This window comes from Corvus hawaiiensis, chromosome W, assembly GCF_020740725.1.
Source record: "Corvus hawaiiensis isolate bCorHaw1 chromosome W, bCorHaw1.pri.cur, whole genome shotgun sequence".
In the NCBI taxonomy this organism is placed as follows: Eukaryota; Metazoa; Chordata; class Aves; order Passeriformes; family Corvidae; genus Corvus; species Corvus hawaiiensis.
Genome location: NC_063254.1, coordinates 5,758,435 through 5,785,978, shown reverse-complemented (window position 1 = coordinate 5,785,978; position 27,544 = coordinate 5,758,435). Strand labels below are relative to the sequence as shown.

The following is a 27,544-nucleotide window of genomic DNA, read 5'->3' as shown; positions in this document are numbered from 1 at the left end:
AGGTGGGTCCCTGCTGAATTTGTAGAATAAAGAAATGCATTTACCAACTTTGACTGTTTCTTCATGTGTATAAATAAGGCCATACTTCATTAACCCTCATGTTTCCTACCTGACAACTAAAATCAGATAAACCTGTTACCAAGACAGTTTGGTGTTTCCATTGGTTTTGTAGTCTCTAAAAAGTGCTAGTTAGTTCATGTTTGTATAATAAGCTGACTGTGCATAGTACTTTCTAAGTGGCACAGTATTCTTACTGTCCTACCACATCTTTTGCAGACTAATCCTTTTGCCATGGAAGACGAAGAAATTATGGAATGTATCCAGGAATTCCCTGAACACTATAAAGTTATTTTGGATAGACTGAATGAACAACGTGAACAGGACCAGTTTACAGATATCACGCTGATTGTTGATGGTATGTATACACCTGAGAACCAGTTGGTATCCAGAGAATTCTGAAAGCTATGCTGGGAAGCTGTTGGGTTTGTCACAGGTCAACTGTCAAACTGGGCTGCGAACATTCTTGGCTCTGTATTGGTGTGTGAGTTGCTTGCGGAGTTTCAGTTATTAATCTTGGGCTGAACAGAGTCTCCAGCAGAGATTAATAATTTTGCTTCTGCTTTTTATAGAATCCCAGAATGTCCTGGGTTGAAAGGGACTTTAAAGATCATCTAGTTCTAACCCCCTGCCATGGGTAGGGACACCTTCCATTAGACCAGGTTGCTCAAAGCCCCATCCAACCTGGCCTTGAACACTTCCAGGGATGGGGCAGCCACAGGTTCTCTGGGCAACCTGTGCCAGGGCCTCACCGCCCTTACAGGGAAGAATTTATTCCTAACATCTAATCTAAATCTCCCCTCTTTTAGTTTAAAACCATTCCCACTTGTCCTATCACTATCTGTTCATGTAAAAAGTCAGTCTCTTTTTTTATAAGCCCCTTTTAGGCACTGGAAGGTGCTCTAAGGTCTCCTCAGAGCCTTTTCTTCTCCAGGCTGAACAGCTCCAACTCTCTCTGCCTGTCTTCATAGGAGAGGTGTTTCAGCCCCGTGAACATCTTTGTGACCTCCTCTGGACCTGCTATAACAAGTCCACATTATTCTTGTGCTGAGGACTCCAGACCTGGATGCAGTGCTCCAGGTGGGGTTTCATGAGAGCAGAGTAGAGGGGGAGAGTAGGGAGCTCCTTCCAAACAAGGAGCTGAACTTGTAAAAAATATTGGTTTATTATTTAAAAAAAAAAAAAGAAAAACCAGCTTGAAATAAGGTCGCCTTCTTGCTTCTTGGGTATCTGCCTACTATTTTAATCTATAATTAAAATAGTGTAGAACAACTCACTTATCTTTTTCTACGTGTTCTAAAGACATAAGTATTAGTTTAAAAGGAAGATGGAAATGCAAATGCTTATTATCTCATTAGAAAAGGTGGTGTCTGATAGGTCACCTAAGATTGCTTCTTATCCCAAACATGTCTTAGAATGGATGAGCACTTCAATGAAGATAGGCAGTGTCCACTAGGACAGACCTAGCTAAAGGATCCTTAAAAAGATAGCAAGAATTCACTTGAAAGAAAATGTACCTACAGAGCCTGGATTAGAAAAAAGTAAGCAAATGAAGAAAAAAATTATTCTTTGGAATCACCGTAGTTTTACTGATGATTGTACAAAACTTATCCTGAATGTTTGTTCCTGCTCTAGTATTACCACAACCACGTGTTGAGCTCAAAACTTTTCTTGTGCAGCTGTGTAGTTCTAATACATGTTGGTTCTCTTACCTGTGTTCCACGGAGCCTTCTGGGTGTTCGTGCCTGCACCAGGGAGAAGGCAACACAGTGATGGAGAATACACAGTCTGGAAAACAGGAAGAACAGAGCTAAACCACTTTTGTTCTGCAGGGATCTTTATGCTGGCAGAAGTGATGATTGAATACATCCATATGTAAGAGCAGCAAAAACCAAGGAGAGCTTGGATAAAATCTGAGATCTGAGCCCAAGACACACAGGAAAAAGTTTGAACAGGAATTTCCCACAACTTAAATGTTTGAAAAGAGAAACACTCTTGAGTGAGTCATTCAGCTGACTGAATTGCAGAGCTTCAACAAGGTCAATGATGTCAGCAAGGATCTGCATAAGATGGGACAGGCTAGCTGCAGTGATATCCCATGTTACAAGGAGACATGCTAAGTGACTATGTGCTGCTGGAATAGATTTGTAGACTGGGTGATTCTGCAGCTGTTCTCTTCTCTGCATCTGCACTTATTCTGCACCATGAGTAAAGAAGGTGTTATCCTAAATCAAACTTTTTGTCTCTCTTTGTAGGTCACCATTTCAAAGCTCATAAGGCCGTTCTTGCTGCCTGTAGCCAGTTCTTCTACAAATTCTTCCAAGATTTCACTCAGGAGCCCTTGGTGGAGATTGAAGGTAGTCTGATTCATGCAAATTAAAACCTTCAGAGTTGTGTGCCCATGCTCAAAATGAATGTAGTATCCCTGGTATGGGCTTAAATGCATGCTTGATCATATTGATTAGCTTTCTAGATATCAGCTCTTGAGTTGTGAGGTAATGTTGTGGTTTAACCCTGATTGGCAACCAAGCACCACAGAGCCAGGCTGGCTCATTTTCCACCAGTGGGATGGGGGGGGGGGGGGGGGAGAATCAGAAGGGTAAAAGTGAGAAAGGACCTCATGGACTGAGATAAAACCAGTTTAATAATTAAAAAGAAATTGTAATTTTGTAAAAATTATAAGTAAAAGAGAAAAGAAAGAGGAAAAAACCAAGGAAGACAAGTGATGCAAATTAAAACAGTTGCTTGCCACCAACTGACCAATGCCCAACCAATCCCCTAACAGTGGCCCCTCCACCTGCCTCCCACACACACTATATACTGAGCATGATGTCATATGGTCTGGAATATCCCTTTGGTCAGTTGGAGTCGCCTGTCCTGGCTGTGTCTCCTACCAACTGCCCACACACCCTCAGCCCGCTTGCTGTCAGAGCAGTGTGAGAAGCAGAAAAGGCCTTGGCTCTGTATAGGCGCTGCTCAGCAGTAACTGAAACATCAGTGTGTTATCAACACTGTTTCAGCACAGGAAGGACATCGACCTGTTGGAGCGAGTCCAGAGGAGGCCACCAGGATGATCAGAGGGCTGGAGCACCTCTGCTATGAGGAAAGGCTGGGAGAATTGGGATTGTTCAGCCTGGAGAAGAGAAGCTTCAGGGTGACCTAATTGGGGCCTTCCAGTACCTGAAGGGAGTCTATGGGAAAGATGGAGAGAGACTATTTACAAAGGTCTGGAGTGACAAGACAAGGGGGAATGGCTTCACACTGACAGACAGTAGGTTTAGATTAGATATTAGGAAAAAATTCTTTACTGTGAGGGTAATGAGGCCCTGGCACAGGTTGCCCAGAGAAGTTGTGGACTCTTCATCCCTGGAAGTGTTCAAGGCCAGGTTGGATGGGGCTTTGAGCAACCTGGTCTAGTGGAAGGTGTCCCTGCCCATGGCAGAGGGTTCAAACTAGATGATCTTTAAAGTCCCTTCCAACCCAAGCCATTCTATGATTGAGCACAGATCCAAAACATAGCCCCATGCTAGCTACTATGAAGAAATTTAACTCTGTCCCAACCAAAACCAGTACAGGTAGCTATTGCCACTGGAAAAGAACTTCCCCTGAAGAAAAATTAAAAATAAAAAGATACCTTGTCTGGGGTGCAAGAACAGGATAGATGTGGAGCAATACCTGCCTGGTGGGTAAGAAGAAATTTCCTGGAGCAATTCAGCTTCTGGTAACTTGCTGCTCAGAGATCTCTTGAAAGAGAGAGATCATATTTTTATGTTTAAATTTGAACTTTTTAATTTTATACAAGTAGCTTTTTGTCCATCTTATCCTTCTTTTTATCTTTGTCATGGAATGACTGTAGTTGTCCCATATTCACCTGTTTCTATAGACTTTTTACTCCAATGTGAGCCTTTCAAGGGTGGCATCTTCTCGAAACTGGCTATTGGAGTACTGTGAGCAGGCAAGTGTGAAAGACTGAGGAATTGTTAAAAGAAGCTGTTTTTCTTGCTTGTAAACAGGTGTAAGTAACATGGCATTTCGTCACCTAATTGAGTTCACCTATACAGCAAAACTAATGGTCCAAGGTGAGGAAGAAGCAAATGATGTTTGGAAAGCAGCTGAGTATCTACAGATGTTAGAAGCGATCAAAGCACTTGAAATCAGGTAAACACATAAGTCTCTTTTTCTTCCCAACACTGAAATATAGTCTTAAGAATCCTTGTATGAGAGCTGCCAGTATTTTGCAGTGCTCTTCTTTATCCTGAAACCTTCTAAACTCATGTGGTATCATATACTCTTCTACTATAAGATATGGGTCAGAATTATACAGGCTAAAAAAATGAATGTCACATTCTTTGGGCTAGAACTCGATGACAAGTGACATGGCTGGTAAATGTTGCAGACATTGTAGGGCTGTGACTGTGATAACTAATATCAGGCCTCTGTACTGACTGCCTGCACCTGATTGACAGCTGGCTGTACAGTGATGATATCTCTCAGGTAATTAGACCACATTAACAAGTTTGCACTGCTCTTTTGATTTCATGCAGCTTTCTGCTTTCAAGAGAATAGGCAGTGATTTTAAAGCTTCTTGTTGCAAATTTAGTCTCTCAAACTTCTTGAACAAACATAGTTGTTATAATTGGTTTTATATGGGATCAGTACTTAATCAAATGTTGCTGTAGCACCTTTTATCCAGTACAAAGAACTGTAATCCATTACCAAACTCCAACCTGAGAAAAGCAGGTGCCATTCCCATCATGCTATTTTTCTTCCCCTTCTTTCTCTTTCACAAAGTGCTGTCATGTTCTCATTTCTTCTGTATGCTATACTGTTCTTCTGTCATGAAGCAGGGGGAGGGCCAATAAATACCTCTGAGCATTACCGTTATCCTTGCTTTCTCTTCTAGACATGCTGAAAGGTCTTTGTGTTCAAGCTAAGGAAAGACTTATTTTTTCTTTATCTCCACATAGACACACTAAGCTGAGTGGCATTGACACTGAGTTCCTCTAGTAGCCAAACAAATTATAAAACCTCCATGACGTGGTACCCTGGAAACTTGGTTTTCAACATCAGTGTTTTTTTTGTTTTTTGGAATCAAGTTATTCTGTTGATTGGTAGCAGAGCTGAATAACTATGTTGGGGGTTTTTTAATAGAAAAGATAGGATTGTGCCTTTCTAGTTCTACTCTCCAACCCAACAATACCCTTTTTTGACATTATTGAAATTAAACATGGTATCACCAAAATAACTTTTTTTTTATATTTAGGGAAAAGCAGACCTTTGCTGTCTGTTTAAAAAAATTAAGACACTTGAAATTGAAAAACTATGTTCTAATTGGTATCATTTTGAGTCTGTGTACACTGGTAGAGCTGTTTAACCAGGATTCAGATCAGTCCGTCAAGCTAAACTGTCTAGTCTGCAATTAATTCCCACTATTGTATAATGTTTGTTGGTTATGCATCACTAGTAAATGCTGTAATTCTCATGTTACAAGGAAATAAATGTTTGGCTTAACACACACATGTGCAAGCCAGTTTATTCTTAGAATTATTTCCATTGTTCATAGATTTTTGGTTGGGTGTTTTTGGTTAGGAAAACAAACTTGAGTACCACTGTCAGTCTCAGTTTTCTCCTTCACAGTAGGAAGGGGATGAATTGCAATACAGTGCCTGTATCTGAGCTTTGACTAAAAGCGGCAAACATCAGAAACTTCAGCTAAAGTAGAGGTTATTATAGAACTAACCATTTGTGTAATGCATCAAAGAGTTGCACAGCACATAATCTAGACTTGAAAGAAAACAACTAGCTGTTATTCCTTCAAGTACAGTGTATTGTATGTGTGTATCCCCATTCAGTTTCACACCTGAGCCACACAATGTACTCAAGGACAGTAGTCTCCTCTTTGCTGAGCAGATTATTATTTTTGTACGTGGTCCTGGAGCTCCTTGCAGTAATGTGCAAAGTAACTGTCACCTTCTAGGCATCAGAAATATGGCCTAGATGAAACTCTTTAAGTTTAGCTGCTGTGTCTTCCTCTGTCTGAATATAGTAAGGTGCAGTTTAATAAGCTGTATCCTGCATTAGGTTATTAGCCACACATCTCTGCTGTATGACATCCCAATACTGGAGAAAAACCTTATCACCCCTATTACTAGAAAACCTGAAAGTGATAGGGAGTAGGTTACATAAAAGGATTTATCAGGCTGCAAAGGAAGGTAAAAGTACAAATTACTCTGATTACAGTCTGATTTGAGGAGAAGATAGCCACTCATTTTCAAAACTGATAATCAGTAGTAAAACCTCCAGCATGTAAGTGCTGTGGATAATCATGAGTGTGTGATTTGAAAGCATTGGCCCAGTCAGCTCTGTCCATGTTTGAGATGGGATGCTATCTCTGACATTTTGGAGGAAGGGGGTTGTGTATTTATGGTGCAAGGAAAAGAAGAACAGAGCTGGGGGCCATGCTTAAGCCCAGATAAATTAAATTAAAATACTCTTTTCACATCCCAGTGGCTTTTTTTTTTTACTACAACTGTTAGCTGTGTGTTTTCCTGAAGTACTAGATAATATAGTAATCATTGTGTGAAGTCACAGCTGTAGTGTTTTATAAGAAGCTGTAAGTGCTGCAGGCAATTGCATGCACTCTAGAGCTTGGGAGTTGAATAATGTAGGAAGAGCTTGAATCTTATTTCTGAGTAGGCAGGCCAAAGTACAGAATTTTGCATTTCTTATATAAACCTATGTCATTAGACTAATTGGCCTTTCTTCTTGATAGGTGCTTTGTATCATTCAAGTGGAGCTATTTAAAACACTTGAATAACCGTATGTTAAAGGCTCCACAGCTTTAACTGTGCTATTCTACAGCTCTAAGGAGTATAGATTAAGGACAAATTAACATCTGAAATGGGTGCAGGTTATGTGGTCACTCATCATTCAGCTTCTTTGAGAAACATCTAGCTAGTGTTTAATGCAGAAGCTCAGCATCAGGCAGGGATTGTTATGTAAGTGCTTATGGATCTTAACTATGTTTATGTAAATGTTTTGCAGGAACAAAGAGAATTCATCACCCTTAGAATCAAATCAAAGGCAAGGTAAAAATAAGGCAAAAAAGAGGAAGATTGCTGAAACATCTAATGTTATCACAGAAACACTGCCATCTGCAGAATCAGAGCCTGTTGAAATTGAGGTTGAGATTGCTGAAGGAACGATTGAAGTGGAAGATGACAGCATTGAAACACTTGAAGTAGCTTCTGCAGAGCAATCTATAAAGTACATACATACAACAGGTACATCAGATGAATCTGCTTTGGCTCTTTTGGCAGATATCACCAGTAAGTATCGTCAAGGAGAGACAAAATGCCAGATTCAAGAAGGTGGTAGTGCAACTGATCCCTCGTGCAAACAGGTAGAAGATATTGAAATTGTGGAACTTCAGCTGTCACATGTGAAGAATTTATTCCACTGTGAAAAATGTAACCGTTCATTTAAATTGTTTTACCATTTTAAGGAACACATGAAAACACACTCTGCTGAGAGTTACAAGTGTGACATATGCAGTAAAAGGTACCTACGAGAGAGTGCTTTGAAACAACACCTCACCTGTCACCACCTTGATGAAGGTGGTGCTAGCAAGAAGCAAAGACCTGGCAAGAAAATACATATATGCCAATACTGTGATAAGCAGTTTGATCACTTTGGACATTTTAAAGAGCACCTCCGAAAGCACACAGGTAAGAACTGTACTTGTGGCTTTGGCTCTAGCATTTTGGGGTTTTGCATGTTTTGGGGAAATAGAAAATATGCTGAAGAAAATGCATGAGTCCTGAGTGCTAGAAATACTTGGCTTGTAGTTGCAACTAAAATGCTGGTTTGGTTTTTTAATTTAATTTAATTTTATTTTTTTGTTTTACATTGGTATAAACTTTGAGGGATTGAGGTGGCTAAAAATAGATGCCTAAAACCAGAAAGCACTAATGAAGCTTCTCTCTTCAGTCTATTAAATCTTAAAATATTTCTTTTAAAATAATTTCTTAAAGCATGTTTTTTTTTTTCTTGAAAAGTACCAAACTGAGGAGCCGCTTTTATTTTCACAATTCTACTAGTAAATGTTTCTGTTGAAATATGATCTAAACCATGAGCTTCTCAGTGGAATATACATTTTAAAGAGTTTCTTTAACTAACAGAACGTATGAGCAAATGCCTATTAATGCATTAGGCATAAAATACCCCCTTGCTCTTGACTTCTCATCTGATTTAATTTTCTTTGTTAATTAACGCAGCAAAACATTTCTAGTGACTATAGTAGACTTTTGTTACTGTAAAATCTGCCTCTTTGAAATCTGAACAGTATCTTTTGAGTATAAAATTACTTGTGCTTCTTCTATATAATATGGGAGGTTAAGATACTATTTCTTCATGTCACTGAAAAGTCTGTACTATCTGAATAGGTACTGAGCATTATATAGATAGCTCTCTGAATATAAAATATATGTTGTCCTGATCTTTCAGATGTTTTTTTTAATATGTCAGTCATGAGTCATCAGTAAGAATTTAATAGAGGGTAGCAGTCTTATTTCTTTTGCAACTTGCTGTTGCAAAAGCCTTTTAATTGGAACTTCTTTGCATCTGTATATGACACTGCATCAAATCTACTCCAAATAGCCCCTTAAAAGTTGCATTTATGAAAACTCTTTGGCAAATCCTTATTCCCTATGAAGCAGGCAGTGTTTTTCCATTATGACCAAGCCAAATGCAAGCTACCTAACAAAAGTCTTTTCAGAGAAAATTTGTGGAGGATTAACAGAATAAACCAAATATAACAATATATTCGTTGCTGTTGTGACAGAAGGATTTTGGGGATGAAGCAACTTAGCATATCACAGGAGGTGCAGAGTACTTTCTAAATATTTATTGATGCAAGTATCACACATGGAATCTAATTACTTCCAGTTCCAGTGATATGCTTGAAGCAGCCAAATTAATCAGCCCATGTCTGAAAACTCTGTAATTGAAGTAATTTGTATGCAGATTATACAAACTTCTTGGGAAAAATTCCTCAAGGTCTTTGCCATTCTTCATTAATCCAAAATATGTTTCACAGGAAGTGTACTTTGAACTGCAAATAACATCTTCCATAGGAGTGAATAAATGGACTCTATTTACATACCATGAATAAATGATCCCAAGAAGTTCATTTGATAAATGCCTGCCTTTGTGTTTCTGGGGGAGAAAAAAAGAAAGCAAGCCAAACAAAAAACCCCAACAAACCTTACTATTTCTCTCTAAACCCAATCTAAATAATGATATGGCAGCTTTATGGTTATGGGTGAATTCCCTGGTATTTCTTACATATTGGGCAAATAGAAGTCACTGTGTTATTATGAATCTTTGGGTTAAAAAATATTTATTTTGGGTGGTTCCCTTCCTGTGGCTGCAGGATTGTAAAGGTCCAGCAAAATATTGGACTATCTTAGATCAGAATTTCTGTCCTGTGAGTTACTTATGATTGGCAAGTGAAATCTCGCCTGTTCTCATAAATGGAAAAAAATTGTTAGATCAGGCTAAGAACCCTCCCTCTTTAGTCTTATCTAAGTGAGATTTTATAAACTCATAGTTTAATGACACCCGGGGGAAGAGAAGCAAGTTGTCACCTTTAGCAGAGGAGTTCAGTTTCCAGCTCAACAGTGTACTTCTCGAGCTAGAGGCAGGCTGATACACTCGTTGTTTTCCATTGCTGCTGCTGAAGTCACAGCATTGATTTGCACTGTGCAATAACGCAGCGTTTGGTGCTCGAGGCATGAGCTCTGGCGTGCCCCAGGTCAGAGACAGTCCAGCTGCGTTACTTCTGCCCGTCGCAGAAGCGACTTCGGGATCAGGAAAAGAGCTGCTTGCTGGGCTAGCTAGCTGGCTTCTCGGCAGAGGAAACACGGCAGGAGCCGACGGGATCAGCTCACGTTAGCTCGGAGACAAAGGAAGAGAGAGGCTGTTCAGGTCTGGCTTCCAACAAGTTTAATGCGATGGGATCATGATGAGGTCGGATGGATGGGATGGGATGGGATGGGATGGGATGGCTCCTCGGAGCCTTGTCCTCAGTTTTATAGGCAATTTGAAAACCCCGGTGAAAGGGGAAACCAACCAATGAGTTACAAGCCAGGGGGAGGATACAATTTAACAAGAACCACTGGCGTAAACTGAGAGGCGGGAGTTATAACAGAACCAATGAACGACCGAGTAACCGAGAATTTTCCCGAACCGGGGGAGGCAGCTTGTACCCGGGCACCGCCCGGGGGGGTGCGGCTTAGGCTTCTGAGCCGCCCCCTGAGTCTGACTCTTCAGGGAACTCGATCCAGGGGAGGGGCTGGGATTGATTGGCATCACAGAGCCCCAGCGCCGCAGTGGGCTGAGTCACCCCAACATCTCCCCCTTCTTTATTACTTTGAAATGAGGGGAAAGGCTTAAGGGATTTCAAAACCAAACAGTTAACAATGGGAATGGCTAATAAAATTAACAACTCCATAAAGAAACCCCATACAATGTCCTTGATAATGGAAGGAATCCAGCTGCTGGAGCTCCCGGTGCAGCGGAGGAGCTGCAGCAGCAGGTGGGACAGCAGCAGGTAGGATGTAATCACGCTGTCAAGGGAGGTAACTTTAGGGACAGTGTAACATAAATAAAATTAATACAAATACAATTAGCTTAAATAACAATGGCTCCCTTGGACTCCCCCTCTTTCAAAACAAAACTGAGGGGTCATTTTGGGAAGGGAGACACATTTTAAGGAGACTGGGAGGTGGAAGGTTTGTTTTTCAGGCCTGGAGGAGGAGTCTTTTTTCCAGGTGGCTTGGTTTTTCTTCTTTTCCAGGCTGTGGCAGCTTCTTTCCTTTGCTTGGCATCCGCAGGTAGTCTCAAAAAGGGTTTGATCCACTTCCCAGGGATCCATCTTGGACCTTCTGGGGTGGAAACACACCCATAGCCTCTACCGTGGGTCACTAGGGGGTACGGGCCACGTATCTGTAAAGTATCAGGGTCTTTTATTAGGACCTCAGGTCTCTCAGTCAGTTTATGTTTGGCAGAGTTTGTGAAGTGTCTCAGGATGGGAGGATCAGGTTCCTCATAGGAACAGTTTAAAAAGTTCAAAGTGAACAACGCTTTGGACAGTCTTATGATGGGGGCAGCGATCTCATTGCCACCCTTTTGTTGTTCTAACAGTCTTTTTAGTGTTTGATGATTCCTCTCGACGATGGCTTGGCCTGTGGGTGAGTGAGGGATGCCAGTGATGTGATCCACACCCCACTCACTCATGAATCTGTTTAACTCTGCAGAGGTGTACGCAGGGCCATTGTCAGTTTTTATTTTATTTGGTGTCCCCAACACAGCGAAGGCCTGTACTAGGTGGTTGATGACATCTTTGGCCCTCTCCCCACGGTGGGCTGAGGCAAAGGTTGCACCAGAAAAGGTATCCACAGAAACATGAATATATTTCTGGCGGCCAACTTGGGGGAAGTGGGTGACATCTGTTTGCCATACCGCACAACTGCCTAGGCCTCGGGGGTTAACCCCCTGACCTAATGATGGAAGCTGATGTTTTTGGCAGTTGGGGCATGTCGCCACAATGGCTTTCGCCTGGTCTCTAGTGAGGTGGAACATTCGAATGAGAGCTGGGGCATTTTGATGGAACATTGCATGGCTCAGCTGGGCTTGCTGGCTCAGCTGGGCTTGCTGGAATCTGTTAGGCAGATTCGCTAACTCGATGGGCATAGCTAGGGCATCTGCTCTCCTGTTCCCTTCTGCAATAAATCCTGGCAGGTCAGTGTGTGATCTCACATGCATGACATAGAACGGTGCTTCCGGTGGGAGATCAGTTGAATCAATTTCAAAAGCAAGTTATGAATTTTTGGGTTTGCAACCTCCTTTAGTAAGGCTCTCTCTGCCCTGGAAACTACACCTGCTACATAGGCTGAATCAGTTATCAAATCAAATGGTTCACTGAACTGCTCAAATGCCCTGACCACGGCTGCAAGTTCTGCTACTTGTGGGGATCCTTCAACTACCTGCACATCAGACTCCCACTTCTGAGGGGGGGGGGGGTCCTTCCATGTGATGACAGATTTGCGAGAACGACCGGAGGCATCTGAAAAGATTGTCAAGGCATTTAATGGTTTTCTGCTTTGAATTTCTTTTGGAATTAGTTTGAAGACTGAAATAAACAGTTTGTGTTGTGGATGGTGTATAGAAATTTGGCCTGTGTAGCTGTCTAGGGCGTATTGGAGGTGCTCATTGTTTTGAAGGAGGTTATCAAGTGAATCGGTTGCCAATGGTAGGTAGATACATGTAAAGTCACACCCTGCAAGGGTGCTGAGGCGGGATCTAGCTTTCATCACCAACTGGGCCATGAGCTCCTGTGGCGTTGTGATACTTTTGGACGGCTGGTGCGAGAGGAAAACCCACTTGATGATTAACAGGGGATCACTCTGCACCTCGTCCCATTGAAATATCAGCCCGTGAAGGTATGGCATTCCCCCTAATACAATAAATTGAAAAGGCAGACCTGGGGTGCAGCGGTGTGCCTGCCGGGACGACAGCGCTTCCTGTACCTTACAGATGGACTGTCTCGCCTCCTCTGTTAGGTGCCTAGGTGATGTGAGGTCATCTTTCCCTTGCAGGAGGTTGAACAGAGGAGCGAGATCTTCTGTCGTCAGCCCTAGGAGTGGCCTCACCCAATTTATGGACCTGCAGAGCTGATGGAGTTCCTGCAAGGTCTTAGGGTTATCATTAATTTTGACTTGTTGGGGAACCCCAGTCTGTTCATGGATTTTCAGTCCAAGGTATTTAAATGGAGAGGTTTTCTGGACCTTTTCGGCCTGGATCTCAAATCCATTTGCCTCTAAGGCCTCGATTACCTTCCCCAATGTCCAGTCTAAATACTGCTGGTTAGGAGCACACACCAAAACATCGTCCATATAGTGGAGCACTATTGCCTTTGCTGCTACCTTTCGGATGGGGGACAGAATGCGAGCCACATACCACTGGAAGATGGTGGGTGAGTTTTTCATGCCTTGCGGCAAAACTCGCCACTGGTAGCGCTGCATGGGAGCCATTCGGTTGATGGAAGGGACCGAGAAGGCAAACCTGGGAGCATCATCTGGGTGCAGAGGGATCTGGAAGAAACAGTCTTTAATATCAATGACTGCTACCTTCCACTGCCTGGGGAGCATAGAGGGTGAAGGCATTCCGGGCTGCAGGGGTCCCATGTCCTCAATGACTGCATTTATTTTCCACAAGTCCTGTAGGAGGCGCCACATGTCTTTCCCCGGCTTTTTGATTACAAATACCGGGGAATTCCAAGGGCTATTAGAGGGTTCAATGTTACCCTTTCTCAATTGCTCCTCCATGAGTGCGGTGAGCGCCTTTAATTTGTCATTTTTCAAAGGCCACTGATCCGTCCAGATGTATTCGTCAGAGATCCAATTTAATTTCTGGAAGGGGCGCTCCGCAGTGGCCTTTACTAAAAATTCTGGGGTTGAGATGGAATTTCGACTCGAGCCCCCCACTGGGACATGAGATCCCTGCCCCACAATGTAAATCCAGAGTCAATTACAAAAGGACGGACTGATGCTACCTGTCCCTCTGGACCCTCAATTTGGACAACTGCCTTGCTTCTCTGGGCAGATATAGATCCACCCACACCCATCACAATACCTTCTTCCAGCTGCAGCTCCCAGTGTGACAGCCAATTGTGGGAAGAAATGACTGTCACGTCTGCTCCCGTGTGCATCGTTCCTGCCAGGCTGATGTCCGAGCCTTGGCAAGACAGTTTGCAATTAAGCATGGGTTTGTCATTCCCAGCTACCTCAGCCCAGAAGACAGAGGGGTTGCAGTCCTGTGGCGGACTAGTGGGCATGAGAATAGCTTGGGCCACAACCTGGTTAGCAGCAAGAAAATAGGGAGGGTTAACACACTGGATATTGACAGTAAAGAACCCTTGTGGCCCCACTTGAATAATTTCTGGTGTAACACAAATGTCAACTGGTGAATGTACAACATCTTTTAACACAAACAATATACAGTCTCTCAGATTCTCACAACTCACGACGATTCTCTGGGGTGTCACCGAGTCCATTTGAGTTGCAGAGGTCGTGGTGACCATTTTCCTGGTGGCAGTTTCTTGATTTGTTTGCCCGCGTGGCCCTGCCACTCCACGCGGTCCAGTCAGTTTTTTGGCTGCATCCCATCGGCAGCAGGCGATGACATTTGCCCTGGAGAGACAGCTCGGGAACCTTGATTAATTGGAGCCGGAGCGCTGCAGTTTTGGGCCAAGTGCCCTGGTCTGCCACACCTGTGACAGACCCAATTAGCATTTCTTTTGTCCTGAGATGCTGTTGCATCAGCAGCGGCTGCTGTTCCTAGTAAGTTTTCCCCGTTTTTAAATTTGGCTGATGAATCGGCACCAATGTCGTGCAAGCACGAATCATTTGACTTAAGGTCGGTGGAGGTTCGAATGGAAGACCCAAAATCACTCTTTTACAAGCATCATTGGCATTAGCTTTTGCCATTTGCATTATAATATGCTCCCTTGTTTTCAGATCTTCCACTTGTCTTTCCACCACGAGCCTCAGTTTATCCACAAAATCAATAAATGGCTCATTTTGCAGTTGCCAAATCTCAGTATAATTCAATTGAGGTGCTAATTTAGGAGGCATCATTAAGAACGCTTGCTCAGCTGCTTGCTTTACAGCATTCAGGACCGGCTCTGGTGTATTTTGAGCCTGGTTTTGGGGCTTGGCTAATAACCCCACACCGGTAAGGTGATCCATTGAAACTCCTGCATTGTTTGGATCCTGCAGTAAAATCGGGAGGACCTCTCCCAGTTGCTTTCTCCAACGTTCTTCCCACATTTGAAACTCGGATGGGGAAAGCAAGCAGGAGAAAATGCTTTTGAGGTCATGTGGCACAAGAACTGTACTGGAGAGAGTTATCTTAAGAAGGTTCTTAAAATACTGACTCTCCCTCCCAAATTCTTTCTGGGCTTTGCAAAGCTCTTTCAGCCCTGCAGAATCAAAAGGTCTCCATGTGGGATTATTGCCAGTTCGATCATATGTTACAGGAGCAGCAAAGGGATAGGAAGGGGCTGAGGGGACTCCCGGACCCGATTTCAAGATGGCGTCGCTTCTGGTTTTTGCCCCATGGGAACAGGAAGAGGAGGTGTGGGAACCAGGAAGTCCTCCACAGGGGGCGGGGTTGGAGGACCAGGAGGCGTGGTCACAGGGTGGGCAGGGATTCCCGATGCAGGGGGTGGTACCCGATGTGTGGGAGGAGCCCGATGACATCACGCCCAGGGGCGGGGATAGGAAAGGGTTGGGGGTAGGAGGGCGAAAGGGATTGTGGGAAGAAGAAGAGGGGGGAGGGGTGGACTGTGCCATGCGGTCGGTGCCATTGTTCAGACACGTGGAGTGGGGGGGGAACAATGGCAAACAGCATTTAGAACAGTTTTCTGGGCTTACAACTGGGGAAGAGGGCAAGGGATACAGGGTTTGGGAAGAGGCCAAGGTGGCCTGGCCAGGGCTACTGCGACAGGGTGGCTGAAAAGACCGGGAAGAGTCAGAGAGAAGGCAGCAACTCTGAGCCTCTTGGCATATTACTCCATTCGGTTTTTCCAACGAAAGGGATGTGGGATGAGGAGCAGGAGGGGAGGAAGGAGGAATATGGGAAGAACTGCGAGGGGATTTGTGCTTTTCTTTTACTTTCTGATCCATTTTATGCAAGTCCTGAAGGACTAGAACGAGGGGAAAAAATTTTTCTCCCGAGGAGTCTCCCTTCCACTTTAAATCAGCAATCTTATCCCCCACAGCCTGCCAGAAGGCAGGAGATTTTAAATTTGTGGGAGATACTTGAGGAAAGTAAAAGAAAAGCCAGCGAACAAACTGTTTTAGTAGACCCTTAGAAAATTTAAAGCCACTAACTTGAAGGGATCTCACAACTTGGAGAAAAACCTCTCTTTGGGGCTGAGAGAGTTTTGATCCCATATCTCTCTCAGCACTTCTTCTACCCACCACCCGCAAAACGAAAAAAGAAACAAAGTATACGGGACCAGGGATACTCACACAAGTTTCAAATCAGCACAAATTCGTCCGGTCACAAAGTAAAAGGCACAGGTGGGGTTCTCCTTGGCACGGCTGCTCTCCAAAGTCAGTTCAGTGCAGAATCAGTGGGAGTTAGCAGCCTTCTCTCAGGGCACTGCTCCTAAAACAGAGCGGACTGCACCGAGAGGCGTCGGCAGTCCAAAGTCGCTTTTTCTTGCTGTCCACCGACAGCGACAACGTCGCAGGGATCCACTCGCGTGAGCCCCACGCTTGGGCGCCAACCTAACGCAGCGTTTGGTGCTCGAGGCACGAGCTCTGGCGTGCCCCAGGTCAGAGACAGTCCAGCTGCGTTACTTCTGCCCATTGCAGAAGCGACTTCGGGATCAGGAAAAGAGCTGCTTGCTGGGCTAGCTAGCTGGCTTCTCGGCAGAGGAAACACGGCAGGAGCCGACGGGATCAGCTCACGTTAGCTTGGAGACAAAGGAAGAGAGAGGCTGTTCAGGTCTGGCTTCCAACAAGTTTAATGCGATGGGATCATGATGAGGTCGGATTGATGGGATGGGAATCGATGGGATGGGATGGCTCCTCGGAGCCTTGTCCTCAGTTTTATAGGCAATTTGAAAACCCCGGTGAAAGGGGAAACCAACCAATGAGTTACAAGCCAGGGGGAGGATACAATTTAACAAGAACCACTGGCGTAAACTGAGAGGCGGGAGTTATAACAGAACCAATGAACGACCGAGTAACCGAGAATTTTCCCGAACTGGGGGAGGCGGCTTGTACCTGGGCACCGCCCGGGGGGGTGCGGCTTAGGCTTCTGAGCCGCCCCCTGAGTCTGACTCTTCAGGGAACTCGATTCAGGGGAGGGGCTGGGATTGATTGGCATCACGGAGCCCCAGCGCCGCAGTGGGCTGAGTCACCCCAACAGTGCAAGAAGTCACACAATGTCTTTTTGACCTTTGGATATTGCCACTGTTGTCTTTGAATTGTCAGTTTCAGATACTTTGGGCAGAATATGAAGATTGTTGAAGAATTTGGGAAAAAATAGAATAAATCTGTCCTTAACTGGGCAGTGCATCGCTTCAAGTAACTCTTTAAATGTGACCAGATCGCAGAGCAGGTGAAGGTTTGTGGTGGGAGTTTTGTTCTGTAATATTCATAGAACCATAGAATGGCCTGGATTGGAAGGGACCTTAAAGCTCATCTCATTCCAGCCCCTCCTGCCATAAGCGCCTTCCACTAGACTAGGTTGTTCCAAGCACTGTCCAACCTGGCCTTGAACACCTCCAGGGATGGGACAGCCAGAGCTTCTCTGGGCAACCTGTGCCAGGGCCTCACCCTCCTTACAATAGTTTTTTCCTAATATCTAATCTAAACCTACTCCTTTTCAGTTTGAAACCATTCCCCCTTGTCCTCTCACTCAAGGCCCTTGTAAATAGTCTCTCTCCATCTTTCTTGTCAGCTCCCTGTAGAACCTGGAAGGTCACAATTAGGTCACCCTGGAGCCTCTCTTCTCCAGGCTGAACAATCCCAATTCTCTCTGCCTTTCATAGGAAAGTGTCTCGGTTTAAAAGACGGATGTCGGGCAAAGAAGGTGGGAATCTTCCCAGAATGGAAAAGATTACCCTCTCCCTCCAAATTATTATAGCTTCAAAATTATGGGGTTTCCAGGCAAAAATATGGGAAAAGGAATAACAGTTCTTTACTGGCAAATATATATATACATAAAAAACAGAACAAACAACAACAACAAAAAGAAACAATAACAGAAGTTTCCCCACCTGTAAATTTTTGCCTTGGGTGTAGTTACAACCACAACCGGAAGGGGGCACTTTTGGCTCCTGGCAGGGCAGAGAGGCTGCAGTGACTCCCCCGAGGCTTCAGGGGTGCTCTGACACGAGCTTGGCAACCTCTTCAGGTGGTGGTGGGTGCTAGGGTGAAGAGGATGGGAGATTGCTCCTTTTGCAAAGCTCACAGACAGCAGTTGGTCCCGGTACCCCCACCGGCAGCCGGCACATTCTGGGGAGGTGGGTGTAGGGTAGGTGGGCAGGGCTTGGTCGCAATGTCAGGCTACTGTGCAGAGAAGTGGCCCGGTGGGGGCAGCCCCAGTCCTGGCGGCACCCCACAAGTTTGCTCTAGACCCCCAAACAGCTGGGAAACAGGGAAAAAATGAGCAGGCTTGCAGTGTAGAAACCTCAGCAGATCGAAGTCCTGGAGCCTAACACACAGGAGTAGCCACGGCCACCACACTGCAGGCCAGGGTCCGGTGGAACATGGTCCCAGTGGAACATGGTCCCGGTCCCAGGTGGCACCACACGCACTGGCTCTAGGCTCCTGAATGACAGGGAAGCAGGGAAGCAAGCAGGCAGGCCCTGGTTGCAGTGCCGGGAAAAAACCACAGGGCAACAGTATTTCAAGCCAGATGCACTCACTGTGCCCCCACGCGGCCGCTACCTCGATCCTGAACCAGAAGAGCACAAGAGCGAGAGCCCCCGGCCTCAACCCCCCCCTCCAGGTCCTGGGCCGAGCTTACACCTCTCATGATATCCCCATAGCTGTGGAAAACCTGGACAGCAAGGCTTTTAAAAATGCCCTCGCAGAAACAGGGGCTCTCCCCAGCCCCACACACATCCAGTCCTTTGCCTTAAAGATACAGCAACTATTTTTTGGGCACAAAGCAGAGGATCAGGAAATATGCTATCATAATAACTCACTCCAGGACAGAAAGATGCTCCATCCCTTTGATCATCTTGGTGCCTCCTCTGGACTTGCTCCAACAGGTCTGTGTCCCTTCGTTGCTGGGGGTCCCAGAGCTGGGGGCAGCACTGCAGGTGGGGTCTCACCAGAGCAGAGGGGCAGAATCCCCTCCTCCTCTGCTGCCCACACTGTGGGATCAGCCCAGCACGCAGGGGGTTTCTGGGTGCCAGTGCACATGGCCAGGGCATGTCCAGCCTCTCACCCACCAGTACCCCCAGGTCCTTCTCCCCAGGGCTGCTCTCGATCTGTTCATCCCTCAGCCTGTATTAATCCTGGGAGTTGTCCCGACCCAGGTACAGCACCAGCACTTGGTCTTTTTAAACCTCATGAGATTCCCATGGGCCACTTCTTAAGCTTGTCCAGGTGCGGGAGCTTTGGGGTTCAGTCTGGACCGGGCGTAGACGAGAGATCTCTGAAGTCAGATCTTGGAACATGCGGTTTATTGCAAAGGGCATGGGTATAGGGGCACTGCTTAGAGCTGCCAGACTCAGCTCGGAGCAGGCCCAGGAGAGCAAGAGAGTAAGCGGGTAAGTAAAGAAAGAGAGAGAGAGAGAGAGGAATGAGAGTGAAGAAGTAGAAGAAGTGATGAAGTCCTGGTTACAATACAATAAATCATCTTCTGTACTGAATATTCTAATTGTCACTAACCAATCTAATACAAGATAAAAATCCTATAGCATTTACATACAGCCTATAAGAGTTCTTATATTACCATAGAGTGTTACATCTTAACTTCTAAAAACTACTCTTTGGACCCCTTCTGCTGAGCTAGTAGGGTCTGCTCTGACCCTTGGACCTGCCTGCAAGCAGAGGGTATTGTTCAATCAAGAGGGGATTACCTTCAGTCGGCCATACCATTGTTTTCCAGTTGTTCAGTAACTAAGACTTGGTATTTCAAAAGCGGCTTTCATTTCGATGTCGCCTGTAGTTTTCATATTCCCAAAATCTTTTGTCAGGCAATCATATTTATAAGGCTTTCCTGTTTCATCTTCCCCAACATCCAGGTCCCTCTGGATGGCCCCGTCCTTCAGGTGTGTCACCTGCACCACTCAGCTTTGTGTCATCTGCAAACCTGCTGAGGGTGCCCTTGACTCCTTTGTCTGTGTCATTAATGAAGATATTAAATAACACTGGTCCCAATACAGACCCCTGAGGGACACCACTTGTCACTGATGTCCATTGGGACTTGGAGCTATTGACCACAACCCTCTGGATGAGACCGTCCAACCACTTTCTTACCCATCTAAGAGTCCACCCATCTAATCTATCTCTCTCCAATTTAGAGAGAATGATGTTGTGGGGCTCCATGTCAAAGGCTTTATAGAAGTCCACAGAAAGGACATCTGTAGCACTTCCCTTGTCCACTGATGGAGTTACTCCATCAGAGGAGGCCACTGGGTTGGTCAGGGAAGACTTGCCCTTGATGAAGCCATGCTGGCTGTCCCAAATCACCTCCCTGTCCTCCATGTGCCTTTGCAGAGCTTCCAGGAGGATCTGTTCCATGATCTTCCCAGGCACAGGGATGAGGCTGACAGAGCGGTGGTTCCCAGGGTCCTCCTGTCTACACTTTTTAAAGATGGGGACAATGTTTCTCTTTTTCCAGTCACCTGGGACTTCACCTGACTGCCATGGCTTTTCAAATATCATAGAGAGTGACTTGGCAACTACATCAGCCAATTCCCTCAGGACTCTGGGATGCATTTTATCAGGTCCCATGGACTTATGTATGTTCAGGTTCCTCAGGTGGTCATGAGCCTGATCTTCACTTAGAGTGGGAGGGACTTTGCTCCCCCAGTCCCCGTCCTGCTGTCCATCCATTCAACAGGTGTGGGAAGAGAGGTTGGCATTGAAGACTGAGGGAAAAAAGTAGAGTACCTCAGTCTTCTCCTTGTCCATTGTTACCAGTTTTTCAGCACTGTTTATCAGAGGGTAACACCTTCTTTGACCTTCCTTTTCTGGCTGACAGACCAGTAGAAGCCCTTCCTGTTATTCTTTGTGTCCCTTGCCAGGTTCAGTTCCAGCTTCACCTTGGCCTTCCTCACCCCATCACTACACAACCAAACTCCATCTCTATACTCTTCCCAGGATAGCTGTCCTTGTTCCCACTGCCTGTGCATTTCCTTCTTTCCCTTTAGTTTGTCCAGCAGCTCCCCAGTCAGCCATGCCAGTCTCTTGCCTTCCTTGTCCAGTTTTTTACTCCTGGGGATCACCTCCTGGGGTATTCTTTAGGCTCACCAATGTATTTGGTTGCTCGTGCAATGTCTGTGATTTTTGATCTGCGAGACAGATGGGAGTTCAGCATACTCTGCATTACCTGTACAAAAGTTTCCAAAAATGTAGCCTTTTATAACCATTATGGGGAATGTTCCCTCCATTTAATGTTTTTCTGTGGCCTTTAGGTGTATAAGTGAGAATTATAGGCTACTTGTGGATTTCTTTTGAAAAGTTAGTTAGGTGCTGCTGAATGTCTTTATTTCTGAAAATACAGGTTTATTTGTTTTCCATCTCAGTTGTCAATAATTACTACATCCCTGAAAATGTAGGCTTTTAAACTGAATCAAGCTAGAATAGATTCTTATGTTATTCAGTGAAATGTCTCAGCCTCTTTTGGAGTCCATTAAATAGTTTGTTTCAATAGTGATGTCGGTATCAGTACCTCCACAAATTATCAGACTTAGAAGAAACATACTGTTACTAATTTTTTGTACTTTAATTCCCTAGAACTTCATTGTATTTGTGAATGATGAAATTAATAAACAGATACAACAGTTGTTCTTTACTATTTGATGATGGTAACAGTATACTACTTCGAATTAAAGTTTCTGGACTTGGTTTGTTTTAATACCAATGCATTGTTACTTCATGGTCATTCTGTGACAACTTCTTTTTCTGGAGCTTAGTTTCGGCTCTCAAGCATAAGCTGTCATTGTTCTTGAAAATAAAACTTTGTATTATTTAAATACCTCCTTCTTTAATGTGTCACTTTGTATATACTAATGTTGAGTCTTTAACTGTATCAGGTGAAAAGAGAGAAATAGCTCCTATTTCTTTAAGATATTTCATCAGAATAATAGCCTAACTTTCATAAAAACCTGAGTATACCTTAAATGACACTGGGAATTATGTTACATTATCATGTCTGTGGATTTTGTTTTGTTCAGTTTATTTTGTTTTGTTTTTATAAATGAGAGTTGTGACTCCACATTAGGTTTTTGCCATTTTATTTACATAAAATTTACATAGAATGTCTTTTTCTTCTGTAGAATAGTCCAGTTGGCCACATCTTTACAGCATATTTATCAACCTACACAAAAGGAAGAGCTGACAAAAAACTGGCTGTTTTTATACACTTACAAATCCCTATGTCTGTCTTAACAGGTGAAAAGCCATTTGAATGTCCAAACTGCCATGAGCATTTTGCTAGGAATAGTACACTCAAATGTCACCTGACGGCCTGTCAGTCTGGAGCTGGAGCTAAAAAGGGAAGAAAGAAGCTGTATGAATGTCAGGTGGGTAATAGAAGTAGCAGAGTCTGAGGCTAGTCACCTCCTTCCTGTGCTGCGGGAAGGAGTGTGAGAGTACTGAGAAGGAAAGGCATAAAGGGTGGACTTTTGTCTCCAAGAACTATTTTTAGTAAAATAAATTATAAAGGTTGCATTCAACCATGACATGAGGGTAAATTCTTATATTTAAGTAGTTCCATTTAAAATATGAAATTACTGATATGTAGCTTCATAATAGTTAATCAGAGAGATTCTTGTGAGTAGGTAAGTGTTCATCTGCATCTTACTGATCTTTCTGCTTCCTTTTCAAGGTTCTTGATGCACAGACCTAGGCCTTTCCTGCTTGTGAGCATGCTTCACTAAAGTCCAAAATACAAAGTACTATTTTATTTCCTAATTTATTATTTTTCTGCTTAATACCAATATATTGACTGGCTGGAAAGTCATTTCAACTTATGATGACAATCTGTAATGTCTTTTAAGCAAATATAAATGCTGTTAGATGGATAGCTAGGGTACTTGGTCACTACACAAGTGGCATGTGAAAAGCTGTTCAGAAGAATATTACTTAGCTTTTAAAAGTTGATTCTGAAAAGCTAGAAAATATGAGAGCTGAGGTTGGTTGTAGCATTTTTATTTGCCATTTTGCTGCCCCAGAGCTGTGACAGTCTCAAATAAGGCTCTCACCTTATTCAGTTCACAGAATTGCTGTGGTTTGAGGTTAAATTGGGTCATGTAGTAAAGAAAACTGTTGGATATTGGCTTTATTTGTTCGAAAAAAAAAGAGTGATCTTATTCACAGAAAGCAGCAAATACTGCAGGAGGTGAATAAATTAATTTAATCATTTAATCAGAAGTTTCACCAATGCTGTGGCATTGCTTAGTTGTTATGCTAGACAAGTTAATTCTTGGGAGCATGCCTTTGTCTTAAAGATAAGTTTGTTTTGAACATGAGAACTACTATATAATGCAAAGCTGTACCTGGTAGCTTCATTGAAGATACTGTTTGTAGCTTTCTCTGTAAGAGATAACTGTGAATGTGGGTTAGTGTTATTTCAGCCTGCAGCAACTGCAAGAATTCTTGGATAAATTCTTCTTGATTTTTTTTTTTCTCTTTAGAACTGAATAGTGTTCTGTAAATAAAATCTTGGCTCATTGAACAAGGAAAAAACAAAATTGCACTTGCTTGATGAGCACTTTTGCTGCTCTTCAGTAAATGCCTTGAGTACTGAATTAGGCTCCACATGGCAAGAACAGTAATAATGTGCTTAGGCATTACTGATAGTCATTATCTATATGTATGACTAATTAATTTTGAGTGCTTATCTATAAGGTTAGTATTTTAAGAAGTCTGTGTGTACAACTTCTTTCTAAAGCATGAGCCTAGGGGACACACATATACAAAAAGCATGTTACTAGCATCACAAATGTGGTTTTAAGATTTCAACAGCAAAATGGGGATATTCAGCTCCATTACACAGACCTGTTCCTTGAGTTAATCCCTGTCAGATACTCCATCATCATTTTGTGCTTTTACTGTAAATTGAGGAGATGGAACATTCTGTTTCAAAATTATTTGCCAACAGTGAAGAGGTTCTGTACTAGTTTGAAAGCAAACCAGTGAGAGACTCGAAATCAGAACTACAATTTAATAGGAAAATTAAAAATAAATACAGTAGTACAGAAACATTGACAGAGTCAGAATACAACCTGACACCCTGCTGGGCAGGGTGGTGGTAGCAGTCCAATTAAATGGTGGCTGCAGTCCTCCTGAAGTGATAGATGTGGTTCTGTTGAAGCAGTGATCCTGTAGAAGGGTCTGGTCTTCCTCTGAAGGTCCAGTGGTGGTTATGTAGCTCTTGTCCTCTGGGAATCCAGTAGGTGAGGGCTGAGTGTGGTGTTCCAAACCTCAGATTATATCCAGGTAGGAATGCTTGGTTCCTCCCCCCCCCCGGGTGGAGCATCTCACAATGGGATGATGTAATTTTATGAGTCATGCAGTGAGGCTAGATGGCCCATTAACAGAAGATATCCCTCTGGAGAGAGTTATCAGGGATGTGTCCTGGAAGAGATAAAGAACATTGCCCCACCTGGTTTCAACAGATGGTGATAGAATACATACTTTTGGTTACATCTTACCATTGTAGCCTAAGACAAGTTCGAACAGTGAAATGCATGTTCTTTACTTCTTTTTGAAGCCAAGAGCACTTGCATGGACAAAGACCCCTGACCCTGTTTCTTTACTCCAAACCTGACTCTACCCCACTCTTCTCTCTCTTCTACCCTGGCACCTCATTCATTCCTGCAGTCTTTGTGTATTGTTTTCAAGCTACTTACCTCACTGCCAGCTGAAGGGAAGGAAGTGTGCTCATGTGCTTTATGAAAATAGTATGTCTGCAGTCAAAGCAGTACTTTTAGCTGGAAGAGACTTGAAAAGATGGAGTTTTAAGAGATTTTTATCTGCTAAAATTGCTTAAATATTTTTTTTTGAAATGGCAAAATATGAGAGTTTAGTCTATCCAGGTAAATCATACAATGCCATGAACAAATGAAAACTGATAAGTAAAAGTAGGCTATTAGTATTTGTCCTGGGGTGACTGTATGATACTGTATTCCCTACCTCTAAAATGTATGCCCACGGAAGGAAGGATAACCAGGACATTATTGCATCTAGAACTTCAGTAAAAGGACAGTTTGAATTGCACTTTGATCATATGATATTATTACATAAATAGATTTCCACTCAAAATTCTAGCACCAGACATTTATTGCAGTGTGAATCTATATGTGAATTTCACATAAAGTTAAAATAAGAAAGCTTTTACATGCTGTATTGACTCATTAATTTTGTAGGTATCCTCTGTATGCACAACTCAAAATGGCACACTGTATCTTAAAAATAAATAAATACCAGGTCTTCTGTTCATTTGAAGCTGACTTTTCAGCTTTTACTTCTAACATACATGGTGGGGTTTTTTAATCCAAGTAGCAAGAAGCTACACTATGTGAAGCCATGATCTGAAATAGGCACTATACTTTGTTATATTTCTGTTGGCACTGTTTAACACACTCTATCTTTTATTTTAGGTTTGTAACAGCATGTTTAACAGCTGGGATCAATTTAAAAATCATTTGGTAATACACACTGGTGACAAACCCAACCACTGTACCTTATGTGATTTGTGGTTTATGCAAGGCAGTGAGCTGAGAAGGCATCTCAAAGACATGCACAATATTTCAGAACGAATAGTGACAGAAGAGATTCTTCCAGTGGAAGCTATGGAAGCGGAACCAGTAACGTCAATGACAATAATAGAACAAGTGGAGCAAGTCCATGTCCTACCAGTAATTCAGGTACAAGTGGATCCTGCACAGGTAACTGTGGAACAGATGCACCAGGATCTCGTACAGGACAATCAAGTGAAAGGCACACAGATGGAGGAACTGCAAGAACAGGTGCAAATTAGTTATTTAGAAGTTGAACACATTCAGACTGAACAAGGTGCTGAAGTTCATGTGGAGCAATTACATGTTGGGCATGTAAATCGAATACAGATGGAAGAAGTACAGGCAGAACTTATAGATGGAACAAACCTTGAACAAGTAGAATACAAAAGTGTTGATCAAAGAGAAGCAGAAGAAAATGAAACTAGTCAAGTAGATGATACAGATATGGAAGATCATGAACAAGCTGAAGACTTAAAAACTCAACAATTAGTGGACACACAGAATGAAAAGGTGGATAACTAGGACAAATAACCACACTGTGCAGCTTTAGGAATGAAGTACCCAATTATTTTTGCTAGCTTTTACATTGGTTTTTGAACCAATGGTCAGTGGTCACCTTTCCAATATTCTGTCCTTAGGAAGCTGGACAAGTGGACCAAAGTTAGTTTTCTTCATGTACAACTAAACCTCTCATATGTGAAAAATAACTTTATCATTCATGTAATGCCATGGAACAGAAACCACCACAGCTTTGTGAGGATTTTGATAATGAATAGCTTGTATCATTTACATCATCCCTGGGTATATGTAACAGTAACTTTACCTCTTTTCCTCTTGGTATAGAAGCAAACTTGTTATAGATTTGCAGAGTGTCTGTGGCAGAAGAATCAGTAAAATCTGGTGGGTTCTAATGTAAGTGGATAATCAGGTACCTGTGAATTTTCTGGGCAGACTATTTGTTTGCTGTTTCCTAACAGCAGTCCCTAAATTTCAGGCTGAGGAAAAAACATTGTTGCTGGAGGTCTCAGAGCACAAAAATACTGTGCCTTTTAGACAAGGGTGAAATTTCCACAAAGCTCCTTGTAGCGGTTTGGTCCAAGATACTCATTACTGTTTACCTTCTGTGAGATAAGAATTAGGAGAAACACAAAGCAGGCACCAAACTTGAAAGAATATAAAGAAGTTTATTAACAGACCTAAAAGAAGAAGAAAAAATTATACCACACCTTCAGAACTCTTCTCCTTCCCCCACCTTCCTCCCTTCTCCCACTGACAATGTGAAAAGACAGCCCTTGAGATGTTCAGTCTGTTTATCACTTCCATAACAACCTTGTTCAGTCCATTTAGGAAGAGGAGTCTCTCTTGCTCATGCTATGAACACATTATCACAACGAGACAGCCGCCCACTTCCAAATAACTTTGTTCAGTCCATTTAGGAAGAGGAGTCTCTGCTCGCATGTGAGTCCCTTCCCCCAACTTGCAGCTTTTCCCACAACTGCTTTCGAGGGTCCACTCTTGAAGTTTTTTGGGGTACAATTTTAAGGTTGAGCCGTTCAGAAACAAAAGTTCTCTTCACCCATCTCTGGGAGCATTTCATCTCTAAGAAATCTTTGGGATCATCTCTAGGAACAGGTTTTCTCCTTTCCCATTTGGAGCAAAAGTCCTCATTGCTTCCACCTCTCCCTGTTCAACTTCTCATGAAATTACAGCTGTGTCAGCATCTGCTTAGCGCAGGTGCTTTTGCTTACAAGTTAAATTGAACACTCCACCCCCCATGCCTTCATGAAATTACAACGGGTACTCGAATATATCATAGCTTCACAACAGAATTTCAGCTTTAATCATCTCCTCTTTCTCTTCCCTCAGGTTTTCAGCTCTTCACAGCACTAAAAGGGTTAATCTCACCTAGGCCTTGCAGCTGGA

The 27,544-nt window shown here is 43.3% G+C and overlaps 1 protein-coding gene across 1 annotated transcript; it reads left to right on the top strand.

Moving 5' to 3' along the window:
- The first annotated feature begins 282 nt into the window (after positions 1–282).
- LOC125319348 (zinc finger protein 131-like) lies at positions 283–26,152 on the top strand. Its single transcript, XM_048290456.1, is given in 6 exon segments — positions 283–415; positions 2,313–2,414; positions 4,071–4,215; positions 7,102–7,784; positions 22,269–22,399; positions 25,481–26,152. Coding segments are annotated over 6 exon segments (1,857 nt in total). The 5' UTR covers positions 283–291.
- The last annotated feature ends 1,392 nt before the right edge of the window (positions 26,153–27,544 follow it).